The sequence below is a fragment of the Microsporum canis genome, genomic scaffold, assembly GCF_000151145.1.
Source record: "Microsporum canis CBS 113480 supercont1.2 genomic scaffold, whole genome shotgun sequence".
Taxonomy (NCBI): Eukaryota; Fungi; Ascomycota; class Eurotiomycetes; order Onygenales; family Arthrodermataceae; genus Microsporum; species Microsporum canis.
The window spans coordinates 2,094,070-2,112,409 of record NW_003299168.1 but is presented as its reverse complement, the minus strand read 5'-3'; the positions used below and the strand labels follow the sequence as shown (position 1 = coordinate 2,112,409).

General features: G+C 47.8%; 5 protein-coding genes across 5 annotated transcripts; 2 read left to right on the top strand and 3 right to left on the bottom strand.

The window, feature by feature from the left end:
• Positions 1–143: 143 nt before the first annotated feature.
• On the bottom strand, positions 144–1,505 carry MCYG_02232 (galactose-1-phosphate uridylyltransferase; the record flags this gene model as incomplete). The annotated part of the gene is made up of 4 exons (XM_002849252.1): positions 144–243; positions 315–1,083; positions 1,158–1,339; positions 1,405–1,505. 4 exons carry the CDS (start codon positions 1,503–1,505, stop codon positions 144–146), a joined length of 1,152 nt encoding a protein of 383 aa, XP_002849298.1.
• A 3,505-nt stretch (positions 1,506–5,010) lies between these two features.
• On the bottom strand, positions 5,011–5,859 carry MCYG_02231 (uncharacterized protein; the record flags this gene model as incomplete). The annotated part of the gene is made up of 3 exons (XM_002849251.1): positions 5,011–5,120; positions 5,301–5,519; positions 5,646–5,859. The coding sequence occupies 3 exons, from the start codon at positions 5,857–5,859 to the stop codon at positions 5,011–5,013; spliced, it is 543 nt and encodes a 180-aa protein (XP_002849297.1).
• A 3,017-nt stretch (positions 5,860–8,876) lies between these two features.
• Positions 8,877–12,333, top strand: MCYG_02230 (conserved hypothetical protein; the record flags this gene model as incomplete). The annotated part of the gene is made up of 4 exons (XM_002849250.1): positions 8,877–9,003; positions 9,070–9,677; positions 9,874–11,039; positions 11,106–12,333. 4 exons carry the CDS (start codon positions 8,877–8,879, stop codon positions 12,331–12,333), a joined length of 3,129 nt encoding a protein of 1,042 aa, XP_002849296.1.
• Positions 12,334–12,718: 385 nt separating this feature from the next.
• MCYG_02229 (DNA damage-inducible protein 1) lies at positions 12,719–14,812 on the bottom strand (the record flags this gene model as incomplete). The annotated part of the gene is made up of 5 exons (XM_002849249.1): positions 12,719–13,446; positions 13,517–14,149; positions 14,209–14,250; positions 14,427–14,457; positions 14,705–14,812. The coding sequence occupies 5 exons, from the start codon at positions 14,810–14,812 to the stop codon at positions 12,719–12,721; spliced, it is 1,542 nt and encodes a 513-aa protein (XP_002849295.1).
• Positions 14,813–16,732: 1,920 nt separating this feature from the next.
• On the top strand, positions 16,733–17,805 carry MCYG_02228 (acetyltransferase; the record flags this gene model as incomplete). The annotated part of the gene is made up of 3 exons (XM_002849248.1): positions 16,733–17,183; positions 17,314–17,714; positions 17,779–17,805. The coding sequence occupies 3 exons, from the start codon at positions 16,733–16,735 to the stop codon at positions 17,803–17,805; spliced, it is 879 nt and encodes a 292-aa protein (XP_002849294.1).
• Positions 17,806–18,340: the final 535 nt, after the last annotated feature.

Below are 18,340 nucleotides of genomic sequence, written 5' to 3'. Positions count from 1 at the left end.
GGGAGCCAGATAGTTGGATCTAAGAAAAAATAACGAATTTCTTCCAGAGATTATGATCTATCTACATACAAGCCCATTGGATGGGTCCATACTAAGGCCCAAAGGATGGCCCATTGCGATCCTGAGGAATTTGGATCTAGAGGTTATAGATGTTTCCTATACAGCTCTCCCGCACAGCCCCTTAGTCTTGCTGCAGCCTGCTCCGGCGTTATGTCACGCTGAGGTTCTGCGAGCAACTCATATCTAACAAAAGAACGGAAGTTAGCTCTGATATCACCCAGCTGAGACCAAAGCGCAGACGTTGGCATACGTACCCTACTAAGAACTTCTTCACTGTGGCACTCCTCAGCAGCGGTGGGTAAAAATGGAAGTGAAGGTATGAGCAATCGGTCTCCTCTACTGATCCGTCCAGAGGGGCCTGATGTATACCCATGCTGTACGGAAAGTTGGTTTGGAAGAGGTTATCATATCGACGAGTTAACTCGGCTATTGCCTCAGCCAAGTCTTCTTTCCCTTTTTGGTTCAAATCTACCAGCGCCCTCTTATGCCGCTTGCTTATTATGATCGTCTCGAACGGCCATATTGCCCACCAGGGGCAGAGGACTAGAAAATTGGTATTTTCAAATACTACCCTCTCTTTCTTTTCCATTTCGAGGGCGGCATAGTCTTCGAGCATGTGGCTACCATCATGGTCTTTACAATACTTCAGCATCTGTGAGAGTTCTTTTGACGGTTCTTCAGGCAAAGAACTCGTCGTCCATATTTGGCCATGTGGATGGGGATTGGAACATCCCATTGTTGCCCCCTTATTCTCAAATATCTGCATATATCGGTACTGTTCTCTTGGGCCTGATATTTGCCGCGCCGGAGAGTCTGGTGAAATGCTCGTTACTGCATCTGCTTTGTATAAAGTTGACCCTGGCGAGAGATGCAGCGCATATATGTCGGTCCAGACATTTATTATAGGAACAATCTCTTGCGGTGAGAGGTCCGCAAGTGTAAGGTTGTGCTTGGCTGAAAACGTCAAGACATAGCACCTACCCTTGACTGGCTGGGCCTGAAGGAACCGCGCAGATAGGGATGCTTTCAATTCAATTAGCCTACACATCTCCTATACAACCGTCAATGGCAATCATGGGTCCAGCTTTCAAACCAACATTTATCATCTGTCTCATAGTCCGCTTGGCTTTCCTTCACAGCACTATAGTCGTTGACAAAAACAAAGACCTTATCATACTGTGGATTTTGGTCTCCTTGTGCTCGTTTGTTTCCGGGACACAGGTAACAGTTTTCATCATACGCTGGAAGTGAAGACTTGGTAGGTGCTTCTTCTTGTCCTCTATTGCGCAAGATGGTTAGGACATGCTCCTTTATGTATCCGAGGCGCCATATATCAAGACTTACTGCCATGGCCTTTTCGTCCGATGAGGTGAAACCAGAACGTGTGAGCCGGTAAGCGGATTATATCTCCGGTGCGAAATGTCGTCTAAAACCGAATTGACCATCTTTTTCTGTATTTTCTATCTTAGGGGCCCTTGTGGATGCTGCTTGGTGGAAGAGTTGCTTGTTGCTTTACCGTTGGTTTTTTTTTTTCTGCCCGGAAGATGAAAACACCCCACCGACCAAGCATACGTCATAGTCTTTTTTCTTGCCCTAGCATATTGAAGTCCGAGAATATACACAAGAGATCTGTTTTCACGATGAAATTACTTGAGAGCTGACATCTATGATGGTATTTTATTGTGATAATCTGTTTATGCCAACCTCGTGGATAACAGGATTCTAATGGTCGATAGTTGGCCCAGCGAGGCTAGCACTTTCTTCGTACCGTGGCCGCTTCAGATGAATTCACAGAGCTATACGAATTCGCAATACCCAACTATTGAGCATAACATGAATCGATACCCTCTACGGACTTTGTCTCCAGGTGTCTCTGTCTAGGTCATGCGCCTGTCCATCAAAGTTGCAATATGATCTATACCTGATGGGCCTATAAGACACTATAGAAGGGCGAGATATAGCCAAGGGTTAACTCGGATATCGTAGCTTATACCTATTGATGCAAGATATTCGCCAAGTACACTCGTGTCATTGAATACGCCTAGCTGAATCAACCAGGAACATGGGCTGATATCTAATTGTCACGTAACAAAATTTTTGGCAACCGGCCATGCATCCAGAATTACCTACGAGAAATACAACCAAGGCTGGTCAAATCATATTCGTTTGAAAAGAGATTACTGAACAGTCCCTGATAGATGGACAGCCCGAGGTACCCCAGACCGATAACATCAGCTTCTATCCATGCAGTAAATCATGTGTATGGCTGCATGAAACCCTACAAAAGTGCATCTATGACACTGTTATGCAGTGACGCAGTGGGGAGGGCCTAGCCGCCCGGATATGCTGCATTACCTCGTCCAGCGGTGACATAGGGTTGCATTAACCATGAGCTGATGGTTCATGCCAGCTGTCATGAAAATTATCACTTCCGCGCAACCCTTCTTCCTGCTCCGCCCCTTCCTCTCCCTATTAATAGGAGCAAAGCCAGTACTGCAGGTCGAACACGGAGGGTAGGACAAGATTAAGCGACCGTTACTACATTGTAACGATTCGAAAGTCAATTACCATGGATTATATAGATGCCTGGAGTTGTCAGTTTTAACTACTGGTCAATGCCGGAAAACAAGCAACCATGGACCCCTGGACATCCGTCATATTAAGCGAACTTATACGCATATATATATATCTACTTACACCCGTACATCGATCTAAGAGTATATATTCTTCTTTCTTTCCCCGTACACAAAGTATTACTGCAAATAGATCTTGCAGGCACCTACATTATCACCACCGTAATCCTCTTATCAACCAGTTTACGGAGTACAAGGTGAAAGAGAGTTCGGTAGGATCCCCGTCAAAAAGGGCCTTGTCAGCTACACGCATCTGGATCCTGGTATAACGTGCTGTTTAATGCTTCTCTACCCCTGCTCGATCCGTTTAGGGAATATGCAGAGAGTAGTTTGATTCGACGACCTGCAAAGAATCAAGGGTAGGGTAGGTGCACTAGCATGAAGTTCTATAACTATTCTTCCTCTGTCTTGATCGGAGACACCCTTTTGGATGGTTCCCACGCAGGCATATATACATAGTATACGGAGCATATGAAGGACGGAGGTGATAGTAATGTGGCAAGACTTTTGCCCTGTTCCCCCCGGGCTTGGATTCTTTTTTTTTTCCTCGAAGGGATCGAAGCGAGAACCAGCCCTACAAGGAATGGGAAAAGACCCTGAGCTGCGGCTGCTTTTGGTCTCCGGTCCTCCATCTCTCACTGGCCTGTCTGGTATCTGTCTGGCCTTGCGGCGAGATGAACCAGGGCAAAGCTGAGTGACTTCACCTGGCAAGCATCCGGATCCCGTGACGTCGACTTCGCTCTATCCCACCAAGTTCTCTTTCAGTGCAATATATACGCGAATGATCGATCAACTAGCAGACTTCACTCTCCATGTGCATGTCATCGAAAGTAAAGGTTACGGAACGAGGAATAGGGTTCAGCCTTGCTCGCTGGCTTTTCTAAAAAAAGGACCGAGATTCGACCTTTCAGAGCTGCTTCGTTAGATATATGCATGTATGAGTGTGTATGTAGCTTTAATTCATAAGACTATCGATACATAGCGTTGAGTATCGGCCAGTGACCAGTTGGATGTCTTGCTCCGCCCAATAGCTCACCGTTAGTTGAGATGGGCGAAAAAGCAAGGAGGAAGAGAAAAAGGAAGAAGAAGGGCATCGCCATCGCCCTACAGCCCATCCAATAGGCAGATACACCGACTGGAACCCTCATTGAGAGTTGAGGGCAAAACAACCAAGCAAGCAAACTCCATGCGGCTATTCCCAGCTTCCCAGCTGATGCGGATGAAGGGGGTCCGCGCCGCAGTATCATGCATCTGGTGAAAATGTTTAATGCAATCGCGCATCGTGCAAAGGTTTGCCTCGTTTCCTCGCTTATACGATGTGGTACCCTTGAAAGGGATATGGATGTATACATAGTACATACGCAGTCAGGACCATGGCTGTTGATCGGACAAGACCGTGGCTTCCACGACGGTCCGGATGTCTTTTACTTTGAATATGCATCTTTCTCCCTCTACATCGGCGCATGAACGATGTATAGATATATAACCAAGGCTTACAAGAATGGGAACCAGGGTGAAAAGGAACCAAAAAAGAAAGGCTATGATACCCCCCCTGCAAGTATTTTTCCGAGGTTTCTATTTTTAATTGAGTAATGATATGCTCTATATATCGAGTTGGACTTGATCTGAGCACGAACTAGGGGATGTTCTTTTTCTTTTTCCCTTTTCTCGTTTCTCGTGCTGCTCTCGTACCTGTTGGAGGTCAAAATTTTCCGAAACGGAGGTCAATACCGATGATTATCGTTCATAGAAGCAAGTGTAATAATTAGAACGGGGGAAGGGAGATGTTTCACCGCAGCACGAAATGTAAAATGGTCGATGTGATAGATATGCAGTGCCCCCTTCACCCCCCCCCTTTTTCCCTCTTCTTCTACTGCCACTATCATAACTATATGTATGTATAACCTTGATCGGAAGACGAAGACAAACTTCCGGTGTATCATCGGTGTGGCGGTAAAAGAAAAAAGAATAAAAAAAATTATAATGAATGGTTTGGCTTTGTTGGGATAGCCAGCCATTAACCATCTGAGTGCTTTTTTTTTCTTCTTTCCTCAGGCGTACCTATCTTCCTGCATAGGGATAGATAGAATTGATAACCCCGTACTAACTAACTATCTATCTGTCTGATGTTTTTTCTTTGCTTTTTTATGCCTGTGACTGTAGTCAGCCTGCATCGATCACAGTAGGGATAATGCAGATTTGGGGAGGGGAGGAGGGGGGAGTTCAGGCAAGCATGGCCAGATTACAGATGGGCCTATCGGGTAGGCCAGAGCAAGTTATATCCATTCAGTGAATAACTTTTTCGTATTTCTCACAGTTAGTTACGCAAGGAATGGGGGATTTGCCCATGTGGACGAAGGCAAGTCCCCTGCATCCGCATGCCCTTGCGCAGCGTGGACATGACATGTGGGAAAAGCATCATCGCATCTATATACAAAGTATACATAGTACGGGATGTATTAATGTATCAGGGCGAGGCATTAAAGAAGAAAAAAAGGGACGGGGGGGAGAATGAAAGGGAAAAAAAAGAAAGAAGAAGCTGGGGTTGACTAGGGGTAGGAGGCAAGGGGCGAATAAGATGTCAAGGGTGATAAGTTGGTTTCTTACGGTCACATTTGTCCTCCCTGTGACGAAGAGAAGAGATAGAGACAGGCTGATATGTGAAATAGCAGTGGTCGATGATGTATCGCATATCGAGGTCTTCGAGGTTGCTAGCTTTGCCCCTTTTGGGGTCAAGGCCAGCTTGACAAAAACTCAGTGAAGTGTTCTCAGCCCCCGCGCGACCGTAGAGAAGGTTAAAAAAGAAAAAGGCGTAAAATGCTATTACTACATACTACTATATGTAGTATGTATTAAAAAGAGGTCTAGCTGGCTCCGTAGGGACGGGACGAGCAAGAAGTTGGGCGATTGATGCGGCTCTAGGAGAGCTAACTAACATATATCCTCAGATGCTTTCATCCTTTACCCGAGGGAACGGGAAATCACGCAAAAGGAGCAACCCTTCTTTAGGGAGATATACGTAAGAATTAAAGTAAGGGATACATCTTAAAACCGCCCATTGACTTGGGGTGATTCGTTCGAAGGTCTGAGGCTGGAAGTTATAGTTAAATGCAATCCTAGCAAATCCCGAAACACCGGGAGTGTTAAAAGAGATGCTATATAACATATTATACAGAGTAGTTAGTTATCCCAAGTAATATAATGATAATAATTAAAAAAACGACATGAGCAATTTCCTATCAGACTTTGAGACTATTGAGGTGAGGAAGAGAAAAAAAATAACGTCCCCATGGAGTTCCCTTCCTGGCAAGCTCCCAGTAAAGGCTTTTTGCTCCGACTCCGAGTCTAGATAACTTAAGCCAGGGGTGAGGGATGAAGACAAGGACGATAGGCCTGGGCCAATAAAGGCCAGTCAAAGCCCTCTTCGTCCCCTCTCCGTAGACATATTAAGTAAGTATATATTATCTGGATGGCGTAAGGTTGGTAAGAGGAAAAGAAAACATAATAACAGCCTAAGAAGTAAAAAGTTAGTCTGTCTTACCCTTGGCCGGCGCCCCATGCCTATTTCTGGACAAGCTGGTTGGAATGAATTGTATGCAAGTCATCAGCTGATGAAGTGTGATGATGCCATTTATACCCTGCCCACGGGGAAAGCAGGTGTAAAGATAAGGGCGGAGAGAGGATAGAGAGAGAGAGAGAGTCACAGAGAGACGCAGCGGAGAGGGAGATAGTCCCAAAGTGGGAAAAGAAGAGAAGAGTACATGCTGGAGTTTCGCCACCAGGTGGGAAAGACGGGGCGGGGACAAAAAAAGATATTTCTCGATGCCTTAGTTCTAGACGCCGGGCTTCATCTCTTCTTCACGCCGGACTTTTTTTTTTTTTTTCTTCAGCCTGGCTAGATCAGTTAAAAGCAAGGAGTGAAAAAGAAGAAAAAAACACGTATGAAAAGGGGGGGATAAGTGAGAGATGCATCATTAGGGAGAAAAAGCAAGAGAGGCAAAGGCAGAGATCAGACCTGAGAGCACACCTGGATGAAGACCTCTGAAATGGCCGGTCTGGAACATCTGGGGGAGGAGGATTTCTATCTGGTGTAGACGCCGTTTACATCCTCTTCTTTTCTTTTCTTCTTCATCTTCTTGTCGGCTCAGGAAGGTTGAAAAAGGCTGCTGATCTGGACCCGACGAGTTGGGTGCTGGCGTGGGAAAGCTTGAAGGTGCGCACGTCTCCGGGTGATGGACATGGAGGGATGTCCTTGTTGTCTCCCCTTGGTATATGTTTTTTTTTTTTCAAAGATGTCCATATCACTGGCCGATGTTGACTGGCCACTTGGGGCTTTGACAGAGCCACTGAAAGCTCGATACGTGCGTAGGCCAGCCCCCCCCTTTTGCCTCTCTTTTTTCTCTTTCTCTCTATCTCTGTGTCTGAGCCAGTTCCCCCCTTAAGCTGTAGAGGAGCAGAGATATGAAAAAGAAAAGGGAGAGCATATACAACGGTGAACAGACGATTCGACCAGCGACGTGGAGCCCCCCGGGAGATGCTCTGATGGCTCTTCTAACTCGCCCTCGTATTCTTTTTTGTTATTCTACTTTTCTTTTCTTTTGCCCTTTTGGCTGGTAAGAACCGTTTCGGCCACGTTGGTACTAAAAAAAGGCCGTCCAGTCGTCTTCGTCGTCCACAAGGCCAAGGTCGGAAACCTAGTCAAATACCCTTTTTCCGGTCGAAGGAGAGAAAAGATGAAAAAAGCAAAGAAGGGGAAGATGAAAAAAGACGGGGTGTTCTAGTTGGTTGTGGTCCGGTCGAGAGCCAGGGTGCGTTGTCTCATGATAATTTTCCAGGAGGGAGAGCCGTCTGTATGATGTAAGTATGTATCTGTGTCTAGAGAGATATGTATATCACCCCTTCCTTGACTAACAGCCTGGTAAATAACAGACCACATCCTGACAGAAGTCTTAGTAGGACGCTGATATAGCGAGATGACGACCAGGGCCAACCACCAGGGCGGTCGAGTTTGATATCTTCACGCCCAGCTAGTCGAACCCGCAAGAACTCAATCTCCACGGAAGAATTTAAAAAATAAAAAAGACAAAATAAAGAAGAAAAAAGAAAGAAGAAGAGGGAGAAAAAAAAGTTCGAGGGCGCTTTTTTCGGTTTTTTTCCCCAACTTTCGTCTCTGCTGGGAGCAGGAAGTAGATGATGTTGCTGTCTTGTCTCTCTGCTGTCTCTTGCTCCCTGAACCCCCCCTGGCTGATACCGATGAAGCCTTGTTCTTGTCCTCTATGCAAGTCCCTTAGCTTCTTCAGGTTTGCCTTCTCGCGTGCTCTGTCATACCCATCTTCTTCTTTTCTTCTTCTTCTTATTTTTTATTCATACCTTTTTTTGCCTTTTGATATAGCTTGCGTCTCCAAACAAGGGTGCTATTCTCTCTTCTCTCCCCCTTGCTTTTTTCTCTCTCTCTTCTCTCTGTGTATCTCTTCATGGTGATTACTGAGAAAGAGAGAGGAAGTCCCGCCCTATTGACTTGTTTTTGCGGAGTTGCTTGCTTTTGCCGCTGACCGGACAATTCGTGACTCCTCGGTACAAGCCCGACTGCCTCGAGTCCTACCAACTAACTATATAAAAGCCAAAAAAAAAAAAAAAAAAAAAAAAAAAAAAAAAGATAAAAAAGAGATTAACCATCTTAGAGTTGGCAGAAGAAATTTCCAATGCTTACCGGGGCCGACAGGACGGTCGGGATCTTCCAGCACGTTAAATTTCATCTCATCTCGACCGCTTGACAGCTAGCCTTGCCTCTCTCGCTCTTCCTTTGGCTCTATCTTTTCTTTTTTACTTCTTCTCTTCCCTGTCTGGGCGTTTCATGCGATTCTTCATTAGCTAGCTTGCCAAGATAGGCTTCGACCTGTCTGCTGGTTATTATTATTATTGTCAAGCTTGTTGTTATATATATTTATATATCTCCCTTGCCATTCCCCGCTGGCTGGCAACCATTATATACTCCCCGTCGACCTTTTCTGATACCTTCTACCATCACATCAGCATCGTTATGAACACTTCTTCTTAGCTATAAGCTTGGTCCTGTTTACTCTCCTCTTTCTACCTTGCTTCATACATACAGCAGTTGACCGGTGTCTTCTTCCTTTCTCCCTCTCTCCCTCCTTCATAACATACTACTCTACGTCACAGACCATGGATATGGACCAGGCCTGCTTAAAGGGCATGGACAGCCCTCCTCAGTCGGCAGAGGAGAAGCCCACCAAAGATGCTGCTCAGAAGGCCAAAGGCCCTCGGAAACGGACAAAGACTGGTTGTCTGAGTGAGTTGGATCATCGTCTCTCCCTCCTTACTCCTTGCTTGTTCCATGACTGACAAGTTGGTATAGCCTGCCGTAAGAGACGCATCAAGTGCGGTGAAGAGAAGCCGAGGTGCAACAATTGCATCAAGTCCAAGAGAGAGTGCGAAGGGTACGGGCAGCGGGTCGTCTTCAGACATCCTGTCGGCCCAATTCCTCATCTCGGACCTATCCGCCAGCTTCAGGGTATGGGCGGGATGGCCGCCATGCCCATGATGGCCAGCTCGTTTGCTCATTCCATGCAGCATATCGAAGCCTCCTCGACTCGACCGGCCCTTCTACCTATCGCACCCCGTCCAACATCCTATCACACTCACCCAGAAGATGCTTCACGACATCACAGCTACTCATCTAGCTCGGATCCGTACGCCTCATCACATCACTCCGCCATCAGCCCGGATCAGCCGCCGTACACTTGGGATTCCATCTCGTACAGTGACGGCGCCTATATTCCAACTTCTTCTTCCGCATCCCAGCACTACACCACTTCCGCCTCTTCTGCCGGTTATGCGACTTCAGAGGCCCCCTATCCCCACCAGGAGTACGGATACGAGGACACCACAGCCGCCTGGGAAGATGCGGGACAGCTCCAAGCATATGAAGCGGCCGCAGTATATCAGGCCCAGCTTTCACTCCAAGTAAGATTCCCCTTTTCTATCTGCTTTTTTCTGTGCTTCCAAACATCAGAAGAGACAGAAAAAAGGACGAAAAAAAGTGGTTGAACAATCTAGCTGACAGGATAGGGATTTCATCCTCCCTCGTCGATAGTCACGCCAACACCCGAATGTATGGGCACATACCGATTCATAGTAATGTAGCACTGACTAAAAAAAGGTTTTACGTCCAGATGTTCGACGGGATCATGTTTCTACTACTACTACTACTACTACTACACTGGTGCCCAAATTGGAGTCAAAGGAGGCGCTGATTTTCCCCCATACTGATGATGCCCATGCCCTGAATAACCAACATAACGTGATGATGCACGATGTTGGAGAGGAGAGTGATGACTATTATGATGTCGAGACAGACGGAGAGCTAGAAGATCAGTATTCTGTTGCTCCGCCTTCTTCAGGTTATTATGCGGTAGAAGGCGGTTGCGGTTCTTCCGCCTACTACCATTCTGCACTTGCAGTATCTAATCCCCCATTCGCGACTTATATGAATTATGATAATTTATTGGCCACTTACCGTCCGTCTCCATTAACAAGCCCTCTTATCGACCCAGAGGTCGCCAAACTATTCTCCCATTTCATAGGCTCAATTGGCACCATTATCTCAATTTTCGAGCGCAAGAATAACATGGCTCCCCAGCTCAATTTCTCCCTTATCCCGACGGAGCAGCAGAGCCTGTTTACTTATACCTTGCCTACCATGGCCTTGGAGAATCACGGCCTCCTACACTCGCTGCTCGCACTGAGCAGTGCCCATCTCGCGAATACTACAGGCCAGTCGTCTTCTGCCGCCTTTAGACACTACCATTTTGCTCTACGGCGAGTAAGCAAGGCGGTCGGCCTCCCGCATAGGAGGAAGCAGATTCCTACTCTCGCCGCCACTTTGCTGCTTGGGTTCTTCGAAGTCATGGCCGCAGAGCACTCGAAGTGGTGTAGTCATGTTGCTGGAGCATCGCAATTGATACAGGAGATTGATTTTACAAGTATGACGAGGCGCATCCGCGCGATGAGAGCGACGGCGAGGAAGCAGAAGTTGGTTGCTGGTGAGAAATCGTGGACTCGCGCAGGCGACTTTCGTCTTGATACCTTCTTCGAGAATGATATCTACGCGCCAATAGAGAGGGAGATTGATGTTGACCTGATAAGCATGATTATCGGGAGAAAGGCAAATTACGACGGCCATGTCAACAGCAACGATACACCTTACGGACCAGAACAGGGTCTTACTGCAAAGGATATAGAGGACCATAGGATACGGACGGACCTCTACTGGCATTACTGCAAGCAGGATCTGTTCCAGAGCATTATCAGTGGAAATCCTTTGCTGTACGTTCTGCACCACCTTCTTTTTTGTCACTAGCAACAAACTTGCTAACTGCTGCCGTTATCTAGGTTACCGTACGATAAATGGGCCCAAACTCCACCGCGTTCAGCTGTTGGAAGGATACAGACAGCCTATGGCACGATGGATCATCTTCTCCTCCTACTTGCTCGCATCTCCGCCTTTGGCGTAAAGGACAGGAAGCGAAAACTCAAGGTTATGGAAGTAAACGGGGGAGAATGGCGACCGCCCCCGAACATGTTCCCTCCTGGCAAGGGCGGCGGAGGAAGGCATCCTCCACCTGGTGCTGCTGGTGCTGCGACTACTGGTGGACCGCCCCGGGGTGCCCCTGGCGGCCCGCCCAAACACGCCCAACAGACAAATCGGGATAAGAGCCCGCCCATGTATGGCATGCTGCCGGCTGGACCAGTCAAGCTACTGTCTGGCTTCGCAGACCCGTCAAACTATCAGGCTGCGCCATCACCTAGTAGCACCGACGAGAGTGATCTAGACGCCCGCACTGCAGAGGCAGAAGCAGAGTGGCAAGATATTCTAGCTGCATGCGAGTGCTTTGAACAGGCCATGGGTCCGTCTTTTGCCCCATTGCCCTCGGACGGAGCACCTTTGATCACGAGTCCGTTTGGCCCTGCATTACAATACCGGACACACATCATTGGCTGCATCTGGGGCCTCTATTATACAGGCCGCATCATCCTCCATCGATTTCACCCATCCATGCCTCCAGCAGCCACCATGGCCGCCGTCGTGGCCGCCCCTAGAACTGCCGCGTACGCGCAAAACATCGGTCGAATAGCTGCCGGGATCCCGTACGACCAACAGCGCTTCACCTCTTCCTCCTCCTTTGCTGGTGCTGGTGCCAGCTCCAACCTAAACGTTACCATCGCTGGGGTCCTGAACGAACTTACCGTCTGCCTCTTCTTCGCGGCCGTGCAGTACGTCGACCCTGCGCAGAGGGCCTGGACCGTGGCGATGTTACGTGACATATCGAATATAACTGGCGGCAAGTCTCCTATCGCTATCGCTCGTGGCTGTGAGACGTCCTGGATCAAGGCGTTTGAGGCTGGTCGAGGCCCGCCTCACCAACGACTTGTTTTCGACTTTGATCCAAACATTTGCTATAGCCATGAGGGAACTGTTCCAGACCATGGCGATGATAGACGCTGGATCGCCGTGCATCGCGGGAGCTCGATCTCTTGGGCGATGGGGCTGTTGTCGATTGACGGCGATTATTCTGCATCTGAGGATAGTCCTCCTGCTCATTCCGGTTCCTCTGCATAAACATGCTACTTTAGTCCCTTTCTTTACCTCCCCTCTCACTAGTTAATCACGATAACGACATGATGATTATTTATGATGGATCTTTTTTTTTTTTTTTTTTTTTTTTTGTTTCATGTACACGGGATACGGAGTTATTTTCTTTCCAGGTGTGATGTACTATTGTAACCCTAATGTTTTTTGAAGCCTTGAATATTTATTTCTCATTTCCTTGGTTATAGCATGATTCTTTAATCCTGTTTATTCCTTTCATACATTCGGTAGTAAGAGTATCATAATGCTTCAGAGACCTTTTTAAAGAATAATTAATGGACATATACCTCATTCCATTGGTCGTAACTGCGTCGAGGAATACCAGCTACACTCTCCATCGATTGGTCTGGGTCTCCTAGATCAGATACCCAATTGCACCGTCAAGGTTGCCGTCGGCCGCATCAAGGGCCTGTATAGCTTCATCTCGAGTGAATCCTAGATCTGTTATCTTTGCAATAGCGTCAGCTGGCCAACGGGAAGGTCGCTGCGGAGGGGTATTAGACGTCGGCGGCGGGACAGTGGCGGCAACAGATGGACGTGGCGGAGCGGACGGTGCAGGTCTCGGTACTGGTCTTGGTAGGTGTCTCGGCATGGTCAACCCCCCAGCCGCCTGCTGCACGGCACCAGTCCTCCCTCCGACAACAGCTCCATCTCGTCCCATGACCATTGGCTCGTTTTCAAATTCATCTTGATGCTTGGGTATATCAGCTTCGTGTAGGAAAGGGACTGTCTCATCACGGATTTTCAGTACGCCTTCCTTCAGGTCAATGCATGCTTGGTGACGCTTAAGCATGTCTAAGCCTAGTAAGAGGTCGATGTGCTTTCCGTCCATCACCGTGAAAGAACAAGGGAGAAACATGTCGCCGATTTTGATTTCGGCGCAGTGGACACGCCCTAGGATACTGGCTGTGCCTACACCCTTTGCAATACCCCCATATCGTCGATCAATTAATCGCATGATATTGCAGGCCGAAGCACATTCGGGTGACATTATGGTGACTTGTGCACCAGAGTCAACGAATGCCTTCACTTTGTGCCCATTCACCTCTACAGGGATATACAGCATAGATACTCGACCAAATGCTAAATTGATAGGAGTTGGCCTTGTTAGAAGTAGATTTGAAGTTGTGGGGATGTGCATTCAACGACATACCTTCTGGAGTGTGTTCCATGGCAGTGTGTAGGTTCTCCGTAACAGCATTCTGACGAATGATCTCTTCGATCTCTCGCTGTGCATCGAGATTGAATGGATCTGCATTCAACATAGCTATTCTGGCTTCCTTTGCAGCTTCAGCCTGTGCCTCAGCACGACGATGGGAGAGCATTATCTGCCTAAACCGCTGCGGATCATTTATTGCCGAAGCAAGGTGTGGGTTCTGCTGTCTAACTGCCGCCAGAGCCCGTGGATCACCCAACATATGCAGTCGTATAGTCTCTGGGTCTGGTATCGCCTGTGACCCGCGTGAGGACTCACCGTGTTGTGGCGCACCTCCAGCACCTCCCCCTGCCGCCGCAGAATGTGAAGAATTAACCTGGCCTGGACCAGAGCCTGGTGTTGGCACTTGTATACGCATACCCAGCATATCGCCTTCACTTATGCCTATCTGTCCTAGCGGCTTGGAGTCGTCTGTCAAGGGCTGGTTATTGTGGGAGAGGTACTGTGACTGCGGGGGAATCTGGATATCGCTTTGTATGACAGCCTTGAGGTCTGCCAGCGTCATGTCTTCACCGACATCGAGGGTGACGATATCTGAGCTGACGGCGACATTGGACGCGACGACAGACACTGTGATGCGCCTTGTCTCTGTTAGTATGGGGAAACCCTGCAAGGTAGGAGTGACATACATCTTGCAGCTCTCAGTAGAAGAATAACTCGAGATATATGTGCTGTATGTAATAAGCTGTGCGGGAAGTTCTGAGAGCTTTGTATCTCGTTCTTTGGTGGAAGGTCTTCTCTTCTTGTCTTTGGTGGTGGACGAAGCGTAGCAAGAGGGAAAACGTCAAGGCTTCCAAGCAATGACGCAGGCGGCTCTTCTTCTTTCTCTCTCTCTCTCTCGACTAACCCGCCAACAAGCCGAGAACTCGACCTGGCTTCTATCGACTCTTGACGTGATTGATAGTGAAAAAACGAGGTATCTGAGGTGCTGTTGGCTGGCTGTGATGAAAAAGAAGGGTGGGAGCACAAGACAGAAACAGGCAGACTTCGGTTTGAGAGGCTGCGGCTAGGGAAACCTGGAGTATTAATGGCAAGAACCCAAGCTCCCCCCCCAGAGGAGAAGGGGATGTTGTTTATATATTATATATTATATATTATTTTTTTTTTTTAAACAATCATGCTAACTCTATCTAAAAGGTCAGACGAAGGACGAGACCCGGGACAAATCCACCGAAGCAACGGGAAGGCAGCAGAAGCAGAGCCGTGAATTAGTAACGGTTCGCGCCCATCCATGCACACCGATTCAAATTGATTGCTTCCTGCGTCTTGCCTGCGCTGCAAGGGCGCCTTTTTCCCCCTTCGTCTACCTTTCCGGTGTTCGTTTTTACAATCGGATTCAAATGCAGCCAGGTTTTATTGGCCGGGGAGGTGAAACTTGAAGCATGTACCCGTTTGTATAAATACAAGGCGCCGTTGGAGTAACGTTGCGCCCCCTCTAAGATGCAGGTAAACGATTTCAACCTCCCTTTCTCTCTCCCATTTTCTTCCTTTCCCGCTTCTTGGTGCAGGAAGCGGTCCGAGATGTTGCATAACTACAGGATATGATGCGCCTCCCGTCATGTTGCAAGATGGGAATGACAGGGATGGACAGCGTTTGTTCTACTGCAGCTGAGAGATATCTCTCACCGTTACTCTATGCAGTGACACTATTCACTATTGGATAGGGGGGGAAAGGGGGGAGATTTCGTTCTCTTTCTCCTCCCACCCTTGTCCTGGTTCAGTGGTACATATCACTGTGAGTACGGAGCACTTCAGTACCATACCTCTTCGTGGAGTCCAAAAAGCGGACGACGAAGGAAGAGGGGAGGCCAACAGCGCTGGCATCCTTTGCAACTAACTATAACTACCTAGGGCTTATCAAGCTTCCCTGTATATATAGCCACTGGCGCTCTCACGAAACCCGATCACCGCAGGGTGGAGTTTCTCGAGGCCTAGATACACACTATCTGTACATACTCGCAGGGGAGGTTGCTCCATGAAGCCGTCCTGTTGGGCCTCTGGCTATTAGCTACTAGTTTCTTCCAGGATGGCCGGCTGCAGAGACTCTCGAGTGACCTATCCGGGCGACTTCCGTTTGGCCTTATTGATAATAATTGGTATCATCCCGAGGGCGTGATGCTCTTGTCCAGCTACGCCTCACCTTTTGTTTGCAGAAATACTTGCTGGCTCAAGGGTTCGAGAGAATACCTTGATAGTTGAGTACCCGTAGAATACTCCTCGTGGCATTGCAGAGTAATACATGACTGTCCAGGCTCAACTAATATATACATACATTGATTATACTTGCATCTCCGGCAAACTCCTGCATGTAATCAAAGTATCTTCCATGTACTCACGCCAAGTATTAAATTATAACTTCGAGACTGCGCCGCGAGTGAAAAACTTAGGATGCAGAACTTCGTTTCTTCGCTTTTTTCCCCTTCAGCACATAGAAAAAAAAAACCAACCGCCAGCGCCGCCAGCCTCACCGTCAACGAGCCAGCAAGTCTCTTCCTCCGTCCTCGAGCATTTCCCCTCTGGCCTCCTTTTTTTCTTATCAAGTTGTCCCGCAGTTAGACCCGGTGCCTCCAGACGCCACAGTTTCTTTTTTGCGCAGTCGATCGATCACCCCTCCAACCTATCCTCGACCAGCACGACGTCCAAGGAACAGTTCTGTGGAATTGCAAATAATAATTACGTCTTTAAAGGTAGAAATTCTATGCGCTGTTGCCTGGGGATGCCCTTTTTGCGTTCCCCTTTTGTCTCTATTCGGAGTTTTCCGATTCCTTTGCCATGACTTCATCCGCCCAGGATAATATGGCAAACTCCACACTCCGTCCACCAGCTGCCCTTGAGGCCTGGTGAACCGTCTATTGCTGTAGAAAGAAAGGGGAGAAGGAGAAATGCTTTAATGGTGTTTGTTCGTCTCTTTGTTGTCTATTTTCACTCTCCTTGTCTTTGCCTGCTCTGCTAGCCTTACAATATACGCACTTTCAAATTAAGCGCTTGTCTTGCTATTCTGTTATTATGCTGTCTCTGCAAGCCATGCTAACCGCCTTAAAATGAAAAACTAGTATCCGCAGACTGTAAGGAGAGAGAGAGAGAAAACAACATATTGTATAACCCTGGAAATAGTTGATACTCTATTATTCTCTTTCCCCTGGACCCGCTATCATGGCAGAAGGCACTTCCATATCTGCATCCCCGGTCGACGAAACACACGATACCAGCCCCCCTGCCTTCCACTCCATTCATCTAAACGACGTCTCAGGCCTCACAGGTCGGCCTACACCGCTGCCACAGAAACTCTGGATTAAACACCGACCTGATCTCCTTAACGGTAATGTGCTAGATGAAGACGAGGACGAGGACGAGGACGATGATGAAGACGATGATGATGTCGAAGACATATACCCAACGGCAGGTGGTGTCTTTAACACGGAAGAAGACGATTTTGTAGCCGTTGACCATTCAGATGCTTCGGATTATCCTTGGTATATGCGGTCCCGGGCACCTGCAAGGAAGTCGGAGCTAGATAAACTCCACCCGTACGTGCAGCTCCTCTCAGTGTCGGATGTTGAAGGCTGCGAGAAGGTTGAGTTAGCATTCCCAGAGCCCGAGAGGTGCTCAAAGGAAAAGGTACGTGCCGTCTCCCTCCAGCCAGTTCTTTCCAAAATTCATCTAACCGGAATAGTTAATCTACCGCCTTTCGAAATGCCCCGAACTTTCTCTCGGGATCTTTTCCATCCCACTAGCAACTCCTGGCAATAATAAACCAAAGGCGGTTCTTCTTGCACACATCCTGGCCACGAGGACAACCTCTCCTGTGATAACCAATGCGACCATGGAGATCCCCAAGGACTGGAGAAATAAGAAATCTGCCCTACCAAGGTCTAGTGATGAGGAGCCTATAGGCCACCAGGACGAGGGCTCAACCATAGCCATTCACTCGCTCGCTGTCCTCCCTGAGCATCAGGATAAGGGTCTTGGCAAATTGCTGATAAAATCATATATTCAGCGGATCCAGGATGCTAAGATTGCGGATCGTCTCGTTCTGTTAGCCCACGACCACCTTCTTCCGTTTTATACAAGTCTTGGATTCGAGAACATTGGGCGTAGTAAATGCACCTTTGGCGGTGGTGGTTGGAATGATCTGGTACATCCCCTCTTCCTCTGTATCATTAAAGTTCACGGGACATACTGACTTTCAATCTAAATAGGTCCTCGACTTCAACAAAATTAAATGAGCTCTACGCACGCTAAAGCTTCTAAACACAATTGCTCTTTTATTCTTGTCTATAGGTTCCTTGTGCGATGGAGAATATGCGACTCACTCTTGCATGAGGCTGGCTTTTGCGGTATTTGAATTATGGCCTGTCAGTTGGTATGAATACATCATTAACTATATCAGCTTTATAAAAAACTAATTCTTGGCGACGGTGTCCCAGAGACGGTTGGAAAAGCATTATTGGTATAACGAACGCGGTGACGAGGTGGGTATTTAAGGACGGGCCGAATCTGTATTATAGCAATAGCAATGTTACATTCTTATGCTTCAGGAACGCCGCTTGACGAGATGTTTTGGTTGTTAAGATTGAGAGCCCGCTTGACAGTTGTTATTCCCCCCCCTTCAGTCTGTTAAACGTCTTCCTCTCTTGTTTACCATGGTATCCAGGCTTCTTCGAATTGTTCCAGCCGCCTGGCCAGCTTCCTGCTTTCTTTTTGATGCTGATAATACTGGAAACACGGGGCTAGAATGGTTATCGTTATTGACACATGTCT